We start from the raw sequence: 10,205 nt of genomic DNA, 5'->3' as shown, positions 1-10,205 counted from the left end.
TGGAGGGTAAAAATAGGTTAAAACCTGATTGCAGGGTCAGTCCAGTTTACATTCCAATTGCGGTGTAATTATGGGAGCTGGACAGAATACATCTGCTCCCTGCTAAGACTAGTGCCCGCCTCACCCTCTCTGTGACAATATCATACAGGCGCGAGTCAGTGTAACACAGTGTCAAACCTCAAAACATTTAAAAGGCATCTGGATGGGGATACGAATAGGAAGGGTTCAGGGACATGAGCTAAATGCTGGCAAATGGGACGAGATTAATTTAGGATATGGACGAGTTGGACCGCAGGGTCTGTTTCTCGTGCTGTACATCTCTACAACTCTTTGATAGATAGATTTTTATTGAGCAAAGGGACCTGGACCAAAGGCAGGTATGTGGAGTCAGGATGCTGATGAGCAATGAGCTCATTGGATGGTAGCAGAGGCTCAAGGGGCTCAATGGCCTCCTCCTGGTCCTGTTTTGATTTGGTTAACAGTTCAGATTACATTAAAAAATGACACAACACCAGGTTATAGTCCAACAGGTTTGGTTGGAAGCACTAGCTTTCGGAGCTTTCAGATTACGTTAGTGTTTGGAATAATCTGACATTGCAACGAACCCCAGGGAGAGTGACAACAAAAGTACAACAAATGAAAGAAAACAATATTTTGAGGGGGAACACAATTATGAGACCTGGGTCTCACCCGGACAGGCTTCGCGGTTGCGCAGGAAATTGGTGAGGGAATGAACACGAGGACGGACCGGATGGTGGTGGTGGGGGGGGGCGGAATCTGGATTCAGGGAGGTGGACCGACATCGTGCGGAGGGGCGGGGCGGAGTAGGAGGCGCTCTTATTGTAGTGGTCACTGCGGACCAATGGACGCGCAGGGGGACGGTGATCGGCATACAGTGCACCAATGGACGCGCAGGAGGACGGTGATCGGCATACAGTGCGCCAATGGGCGCGCAGGAGTACGGTGATCGGCATACAGTGCGCCAATGGGGTATTGAACAAGGCCGGGGACAATCAAGCGTCACTTTTGATGGTGAAGGCACGTTTGGACACATTGTGAGGCGAACCGGCGGAGAAGAGACAAGGTGATCACCTCGGGCCAATGGGCGTGCGAGTCGGTATTGATGGACATAGCTTGCAGCAATAGAGACGCGAAGAGGTGTTGATAGACATAGCCAGGACCAACCAGAACTGTCGACATTGCGGGTGACGGCAGGTTTCGGAAACGGTATGGGGCGGACCGGATAGTGGAAGGCGGGGCCAGCACGTCTGGCCAATAGGCTTGCGCTGCGGACGGATTGACATGGGATACACCAATAAACGTGTGCAGAACCGATGATCGACATGGCCAGGCCCAATGGAAAGTTTTGCCTCCAGGGGTCACGACCGACTCCGGGGAGGGGGGGCGGACAGCCGAGTTGCGGGCGGGGAAATCCATGTTGGACCAATAGCCGTGCGCTGATGTCTTGATTGACGTCGCCAGGGCCAATGGGAAGGGTGGTCTCTGGAAGGGGGGGGTGACAGCAGGTTCGGAGGCCGGGGGCGGGGCTACAAGATGAGCATGTTCGGTTGAGGGCGCAGGGTAAGTGTTGATCTAAGTCCATGGTGTAGCCATGAAACCTTTCACCTTCATTAACCCCCTTTCATTTCCCCCTTTTAGATGCCTCCTCAAGGCCAGGGGGTCTCTAAAAGCATTCAGTGACCTCCCCCCTTCCTGATTTTTTGTCCAACCCATTCCCAATTGGCACAGCCAATGGTCTCATGGAAAGGCAGTGCAGACTTGATGGGCTGAATGGCCTCTCTCTGCACCTACAAGTTGAGCAAATTGGGGTTTAACCCTGAAAAGGATGGGGTGGGCAGCTCAGGGGTTAGCTCCGTACCCTCACGGCGCCAGGGTCCGTAAGTCAGAGGGGCAGAAATTAGGCCATTCAGCCCATCGAGTCCGCTCCGCCATTTGATCATGGCTGATAAGTTTCTCAACCCCATTCCCCCACTTTCTCCCTGTAACCCTTGATCCCTTTGGCAATCAAGAACCTATCTCCCCCCTCTCTCTTAAATATACCCACTGAACTGACCCCCATAGCCTTCTGTGAGCAGTGAATTACATAAATCCCCCACTCTCTGGCTGATGAGGTTTCTCCTATCTCCGTTCTAAAAGGTGTTCCATTTACTCTAAGGCTGTGCCCTCGGGTCCTAGTCTCTCCTACCAATGGAAACAGCTACCAACATCCACTCTGTCCAGGCTGTTCAGTATTCTGTACGTTTCAATTCAATCCACCGTCATCATTCTAAACTTCCACGGAGTGCAGACCCAGAGTCCTCAAATGTTCCTCATACGTTAAACCTTTCGTTCCTGGGACCGTTCTCGTGACCCGGGTTCGATTTCACCCTCGGAGTGACTGTCTGTGTGGAGTTTGCACATCTCGACTCTCCCCTCCCCATTTCCTACCCCCCCCACCCCATTTCCTACCCCCCCCACCCCATTTCCTACCCCCACCATGTCTATATGGGTTTCCTCTGAGCGTTCCGGATTTCCTCTGAGCATTCCAGGCTCTCCCCCCCCACTCACCGCAGTCCAAAGATGTGCAGGTCCAGTTGGATTGCCCATGGGAAACGCGGGGTTAAGGGGATAGGGTTGGGAGCTGGGTCTGTGTGGGATTCTCTTCGAAGGGTCGCTGCTGCCCCGCTGGGCTGAATGGCCTCTCTCCACGCTGCAGGGATTCTATGAGGTGGGGTTACGTTAGGACCTTCAGAAAGGGAGGCGATGGCCGAGTGGCGATTTGGCTGGACTGCGATTCTCGAACCGTAGAATCCCTACAGTGTGGGAGCAGGCCATTCTGCCCATCGGTTCCATACCAACTCTCCGAAGAGCATCACACCCAGACCCACTCCCCCAGCCTATCCCTGTAGACCTGTATTCCCCATGGCTAGCCCAGCTAGACTGCACATCCCTTGACATTAAAGGACAGTTTAGAATGGCCAATCCACCCTAACCTCCCCATCCCTGGGCACTACGGGACAATTTAGCATGGCCAATCCACCCTAACCTGCACGTCTTTGGATTGTGGGGGGAAACCGGAGCACCAGAGGAATCCCACGCAGACACAGGGAGATGTTCTGGGGGACCCAGGCTCAAATCCAAGAATGACGTGTCTAACGATGACCGTGAATCCATTGTTGGAAAAACCCATCTGGTTCACTAATGTTGTTCTGGGAAGGAAATCTGTTGTTCTGGGAAGGAAATCTGCTGTCCTTACCCAGTCTGGGCCTACATGTGACTCTTAACTATCCTCTGGGTAATTAGGCACGGAGGCATAAACACTGACCCGGCCAGCAACGCCCTCATCCCCTCTGGCCGATGGACCGTGTCGTTAGTAAGGGACTCAGAACTTGCTCTCTATGCTAGTTCTCGCTTCACAGATGCTGCCAGACCTGCTGAGATTCTCCAGGTTCTCTCCCTGCCTGTTTCAGATCGCCAGCACCCGCAGTTCTTTTGGTGGAGAAAGGCTGGGATAGCACGAGAGAGGGTGCGGATGAGATTCACCAGGACGTTGTCTGGACCCCCCAGAGACTGAGAAATATAAAATACTGTGCATGCTGTGCATCTGAAACAAAGATTAGCTTCCCTCTGTCCCCAGGTAAGATACAGGGATGTTCGCCAATGGGAACACAGTGTTCAGCTCCATTCGCCACTCCTCAGACACTAAAGGAGTTTGTGTTCAAATGCAACGAGATCTGGACAAAATCCAGGCTTGGGCCTACAAGCCACAAGTAACATCGGCGCCACACAAATGCCGGGCTATGACCATCTCCAGTAGGAGACAATTTAACCACAACCTCCCTTGACGTTCAATGGTGTTACCACCCTACAGAGGGTGGAAATCCTGCAGCAAGTAACTCCCCTCCTGTCTCCCCCCAAAACCTGTCCCACCATCGACGAGGCACAAGTCAGGAGGGTGGGGGAATACTCCCCACATGCCCTGGATGGGGGGGGACAGTTCCAACAATGCTCGAGAAGCTCGACACCGTCTTGGGACAAAGCAGTTCCCCCGCTCAATTGGCACCACACCCACAAACACCCCCCCCCCCCCTCCAAAGCTCAGTCGCAGCAGGGTGTACCGTCTACAAGACCCACTGCAGTGAGGCTCCTTAGACAACACCTTCCCAAACCCGTCACCACTACCCCCCTGGAGTGGGCAGGCAGCAGATACATGGGGAAAACCAGCCCCTCCGAGACCCTCCTCACACACCATCCCAAAATATCTCGGCCGTTCCTTCGGGGTCAGAATCCTGGGACTACCCCCCTCTAACAGGGGCCCTGTGGGCCCAGGGGGAGTGCGGAGGTTGAAGAAGGCAGCTCACTACCAGCCCCAAACATCTCCCCACACGCCCTCGAGTCAAGACAGAAGAAGACTGCTGGAGAAGCTCAGCAGGTCTGGCAGCAGCCATGGAGAGAGAAAGCAGACACGGAGAAATCTCTTTTACCCCCCCCCCACCCCTCTTTTTAGTGGGGTCAGTTAGCAGGCTGAAGGTAGGGTACAGAGGGGCTATTCGAGGTCAGGGAAGAAAAGGATTCACCCAGGAGCTGGTGGGTATCTGGAACTGACTGTGAGAGGTAGGAACGCTGCAGAGTTGGTTTTAATTTGAGGGAAGCGCGCAAGGGTACAGTGGAACGTGGGATGAGAAAAGAAGGCTGTTGAATGACCATTACAGACTTGATGGGCCAAATGGCCTCTTTCCGTGCTTTTTTAAAAAAAAATCTATGGCTCAATTTTCCGGAGAGTGGTTTTAGTTTCCTCTGGTGGGGCTCTGGAATGGGAAACATGTACTTGGACGTTAGGTAAAAACAATGACTGCAGATGCTGGGAATCAGATTCTGGATTAGAGTGGGTGCTGGAAAAGCACAGCAGGTCAGGCAGCGTCCGAGGAGCAGGAAAATCGACGTTTCGGGCAAAAGCCCTTCATCAGAAATACAGGTAGAGTGCCTGAAGGGTGGAGAGATAAATGAGAGGAGGGTGGGGGTGGGGAGAAAGTAGCATAGAGTACAATAGGTGAGTGGGGGTGGGGATGGAGGTGATAGGTCAGGGAGCAGGGTGGGGGAAGGTAGCAAAGAGTACAATGGGTGGATGGGGGTGGGGATGAGGTGATAGGTCAGAGGGGAGGGTGGGGGAAGGTAGCAAAGAGTACAATGGGTGGATGGGGGTGGGGATGAGGTGATAGGTCAGAGGGGAGGGTGGGGGAAGGTAGCAAAGAGTACAATGGGTGGATGGGGGTGGGGATGAGGTGATAGGTCAGAGAGGAGATTATAGTATCAACAGGTTTATAAGGAACAGTGCTCCGAAAGCTAGTGCTTCCAAATAGTGCTGAGGGAGCGGGTGCTGTCAGAGGGTCAGCGCTGAGGGAGTGGGTGCTGTCGGAGGGTCAGTGCTGAGGGAGTGGGCACTGTCAGAGGGTCAGCGCTGAGGGAACGGGCGCTATCAGAGGGTCAGTGCTGAGGGAGTGGGCGCTATCAGAGGGTCAGTGCTGAGGGAGTGGGCGCTGTCAGAGGGTCAATGCTGAGGGAGCGGGCACTGTCAGAGGGTCAGTGCTGAGGGAGCAGACAGTGCTGGAAGGCCAGTGCAGTGTGCCTCTGTATGATGAATACACTGAAAAGAAGGCTGTATCTGTGTTTTGAGTTTGTGTCCTGACTGGTGGAGTTTGATCCCAGTGATTGACTGATTTGACTTCAGGAAGCTGCTGTGTGGTCCGATGTATTGTTCCCCAAGGATTCTCGGGTCTGCTTTCCATGTGAAGAGACTGAGCTGCCAACTGCTGCCCATGGACACTGTGAGGACAGACAGTAACTCCTGTGAGGAACAGACCAATCCTATCGTCACCGCTGGCATTATCATCATCGGTGATGAGATCTTAAAGGTATAGGCACCTCCTGAACTGACTGCCTGGGTTTGGGAACTGCACCGCTCCCCAAACGTCACTCACTCTCTGTGTCTGTCTGTCTCTCTCTTCCAACAGCCCTCCCACCCTGTCTCTCTCTTCCAACAGCCCTCCCACCCTGTCTCTGCCTGTCTCTCTCTTCCAACAGCCCTCCCACCCTGTCTCTTTCTTCCAACAGCCCTCCCACCCTGTCTCTGCCTGTCTCTCTCTTCCAACAGCCCTCCCACCCTGTCTCTTTCTTCCAACAGCCCTCCCACCCTGTCTCTGCCTGTCTCTCTCTTCCAACAGCCCTCCCACCCTGTCTCTCTCTTCCAACAGCCCTCCCACCCTGTCTCTGCCTGTCTCTCTCTTCCAACAGCCCTCCCAGCCTGTCTCTCTCTTCCAACAGCCCTCCCACCCTGTCTCTGCTGTCTCCTGCACTTTAGCTTTTGCCTTGTCTCTCTCTCTCACTATCTCCCTCCTCCCTGTCTCATGCTCCTGTCTCCTTCTCTCCTGTCTCTCCCCCTCTCTAACATCTCTCTTCCCCCTCCCTCCCATCTCTCTCTCCACCCTCACGTCTCTCTCTCCCCCATCACTGTATCCTTCTCCCATCATTCACTCTCACTCCCTCCCGTCTCTCTCTCCTCCATCTCTCTCCCCCTCCCTCCCATCTCTCTCCCCCTCCCTCCCATCTCTCTCCCCCTCCCTCCCATCTCTCTCCCCCTCCCTCCCATCTCTCTCCCCCTCCCTCCCATCTCTCTCTCCCTCCCTCCCATCTCTCTCTCCCTCCCTCCCATCTCTCTCTCTTTTCCCATCACTCTCTGTCCTTCTCCCATCATTCACTCTCTCTCCCTCCCTCTGTAACATCTCTCTCTCTCTTTTCCCCCCATCACTCTCTGTCCTTCTCCCACTATTCACTCTCACCCTCCCGTCTCTGTCTCTCTCTCCCCCTCCCTAACATCTCTCTCTCTGCCCCCCCACTGTCACTCTGTGTTCTTCTCCTACCATTCACTCTCTCACCCTCCCGTCTCTGTCTCTCTCCCCCTCCCTAACATCTCTCTCTCTGCCCCCCCACTGTCACTCTGTGTCCTTCTCCCATCATTCACTCTCTCTTCCACCCATCTCTCTCTCCCCTCCGTCTCTGTCTCTCTCTCCCCCCCCCACCATCATTCTGTCCTTCTCCCATCATTCACTCTCTCCCTCCTGTCTCTCTCCCCCCCCACCATCACTCTGTCCTTCTCCCATCATTCACTCTCTCCCTCCTGTCTCTCTCCCCCCCCACCATCATTCTGTCCTTCTCCCATCATTCACTCTCTCCCTCCTGTCTCTCTCCCCCCCCACCATCACTCTGTCCTTCTCCCATCATTCACTCTCTCCCTCCTGTCTCTCTCCCCCCCCACCATCACTCTGTCCTTCTCCCATCATTCACTCTCTCCCTCCCCCCTCCTCCTGTCTGTCACTCTCTCTGTCCCTTTCCCATCACTCACTCACTCTTCCTCCCGTCTCTCTCTCCTCCTGCATCTCTCTCTTCACCCCCATCTCTTTCTCTCTCTCCCGTCACTCTCCATCTCTTTCCCATCTCTCTCTCTGTCCCCCTCCCTCCCATCAGTCTCTTTCTCCTTCCCTCCCGTCTGTCTCTTTCTCCCACCCATCTCTCTCTCTCCCCATCTCTTTCTTTCTCCCTCCCGTAACTGTCTCTCTCCTTCCCGTCTCACACACACACTCCTTCCCCCCTGCTCCTGTCACTCTCTCTCTGTCCCCCTCCCATCTGTCTCTTTCTCCCTCCCATCTCTCTCTCCCTCCCGTCACACACACACTCCCTCCCATCTCTCTCTCTTCCCCCCCGGCTCCTGTCACTCTCTCTCTCCCTCCCGTCATTCTCTCTCTCTGTCTCTCCCCATCTCTCTCTCTCTCTGTCCCCCTCCCGTCTCTCTCTCTCACTTCACCTCCCTTCTCTCTCTCCCCCTCCCGTCTCGCTAATTTCACATCCTGTCTCTCTCTCACTTCACCTCCCTTCTCTCTCTCTCCTCCCGTCACACACATTTTCACATTCTCCCTCCCATCTCTCTTTGTACTCCTCCCATCTCTCTCCCCGATTCCCGTCTCTCTTTCTCCCCCTCCCATCTCTAGCTCTTTCTCCCTCCTGTCACTTTCTCTTTCCTTCCCGTCTCACACACACAACTCCCTCCCGTCTCTCTCCCCCCCCGCTCCTGTCATTCTCACTCTCTCTCCCCATCTCTCTTTCTGTCCCCCTCCCATCTCTCTCTCTCACTTCACCTCCCTTCTCTCTCTCCCCCTCCCTCCCTCCCATCTGTCTCTTTCTCCCTCCCATCTGTCTCTTTCTCCCTCCCATTTCTCTCTTCACCCCCATCTCTCTTTCTCCCCCTGCTTCTGTCACTCACTCTCTCTCCCTCCCGTCACTTTCTCTCTCCTTCCTGTCACACACACACTCCCTCCTGTCTCTCTCTCTCTCTCTATACCCCTCCCATCTCTCTCACACCCCACCATCTCTCTCTCCCCTCCCCGTCTCTCTCTCTTCACCCCCCATGTCTCTCGCGCTCTCCTCTCTCTCTCACACCCCACCATCTCTCTCTCCCTCTATTTCCTTCCCGATTTTCCACCCCTGCCCCCCATGTTTCTCTCTCTCTCACTCCCTCCAGTCTCTGATGTAATGCTTGTCTGGCAACCAGCAGGGAGCTAGGGAGGTCTTTCGGCCTCTCAGCAGCATGGCGACCAACGATAATTCCCATTCCACTCTGTCAGATGGCCAGTTAGCCTGCTGCATTCCCCCGGGTAACCATTCCCACATTCCTGTCACCCTCCAGAGGAAGCCGGCTTTCTCAGTCACTCCCCATTCCCAGGACAGGAGGAGTGAAGTACAGAGGGAGAGACCGGATAGGCTGGGATTATATTCCCTGGGAGTTTAGCAGAATGAGGGGGGAATCTCATAGAATTCTAACAGGGGATGGAGGTTCCAGATGACCACGGGGGAGAGTCCGGAACTGGAGTCACAGTCTAAAGGGGACGGGGTGGGACTGAGATGGGGAGGAATGTCTCCCTCCCCTGAGAATGGGGGGAGCCCCATGGGATTCCCTGCCCCAGGAAGTGATCGGGGCTGAAATGTTTTGGAGAAGGAGCTGGATCCAGCTCTAAAGGGATCAGAGCACGGGGACAGGAATTGAGCTGAACGATCAGCTGCCGAATGGGCCAGCAGGCGAGAGGGGCCAAGAGGCCTCCCCCTGCTCCTATTTGAGATGTTTACATTTTTATTTTGTTTCGCGGGGGCTGGCATCAATATCCCAGATGGACAGGCTGGCTGGTGGGAGTCTGAATCCGCAGGAGGTCAAATGGGGAGAGGGCGCTCTCAATATCTGAATGTTACCCCCCCCCCCCCAAAGGTCTCGAGTGCACACTCCCTTTGTCTTTGGATTCATTCCCCCACCCTTTTCCACCCCCCACCACCAACACAACTCACCGACAACGTCCACTCCACCTGAACCGGCCTCGCTCAATTCCGGGGTGGAGGGCGCTACGGCAATGCAGGACGGTCGTTGTTGATTTAGGCGTCAAGTCTATTGTTCGTTCTCCAACCCCGACCCCGTCCCATCCTGCACAAAAACCACACAACAACATCCTCCGCCTCGAAAGAGCGATTCCTCAGGGACTGGACATTATACCAATGCAGGACAGTTGTTGTTGTTCTTTTGTGTGAGACTCAGTGTTTATTTTTTTATTTCTCCCTCTCCCATCCCCCCCGAACCCTTACAGAATAACATCCACTCTGCTTCCCTCCCCAACCCAGTCTCGATCGATTCCTCTGAGACAGAAGGAGGGCGCTACACCAATGCAGGGCGGTTGTTGTTGACCTTCGTGTGGAAACCTGTTGTTTTTTTTTGTCGAGTTCTCTACCCCTGACCCCTTAGAAAGCAACGTCTCCACTGACCTTAATGGATCCTGAACAGAAGGCGCTAGGGCAATGCAGAGCATTCATTGTTGACATTCATGTGGAAACCTGGAGGTTTTTAAAATTTTTATTGTGCTCTCGACCTCCGAACCCTGACAAAACAACATCCCCACTGGCCTCAGTGGATCCTGGATGGAGGGCGCTAGGGCAATGCAGGGTGTACATTGTTGACATTCATGTGGAAACCTGGTGTTTTTTTCTCGTGTTCTCTACCCCGGCCTGACCACTTGCAAAGCAACATCCCCACCGGCCCTCAGTGGATCCTGGACAGAGGGTGCTAGGGCAATGCAGGGTGTTAATTGTTGACATTCATGTGGAAACGTGGTGTT

The 10,205-nt window shown here is 54.3% G+C and overlaps 1 protein-coding gene across 3 annotated transcripts in view; it reads left to right on the top strand.

Annotated features, from left to right (window-relative positions):
* The first annotated feature begins 779 nt into the window (after nt 1-779).
* flad1 (flavin adenine dinucleotide synthetase 1) overlaps nt 780-10,205 on the top strand; it is a 92,837-nt gene continuing 83,411 nt past the window's right edge. The window contains exons 1-2 of one of the 3 annotated variants that reach the window (XM_087985189.1): nt 780-1,084; nt 5,729-5,912. In XM_087985189.1, the coding sequence (XP_087841315.1) occupies nt 945-1,084; nt 5,729-5,912 (324 nt within the window). In that variant the 5' untranslated portion in view covers nt 780-944. Of the gene's footprint in view, nt 1,085-3,370; nt 3,638-5,728; nt 5,913-10,205 lie in introns of those variants that run through there. The other 2 variants (XM_087985187.1, XM_087985188.1) reach the window with 2 other exon arrangements.

Source organism: Chiloscyllium plagiosum, unplaced genomic scaffold, assembly GCF_037043375.1.
Source record: "Chiloscyllium plagiosum isolate Xiang-an unplaced genomic scaffold, Cpla_swu_hap1 HiC_scaffold_50, whole genome shotgun sequence".
NCBI classification, from domain to species: Eukaryota; Metazoa; Chordata; class Chondrichthyes; order Orectolobiformes; family Hemiscylliidae; genus Chiloscyllium; species Chiloscyllium plagiosum.
Note: the sequence above shows the minus strand (reverse complement) of the source record. Positions and strands in the feature narration are given on the sequence as shown.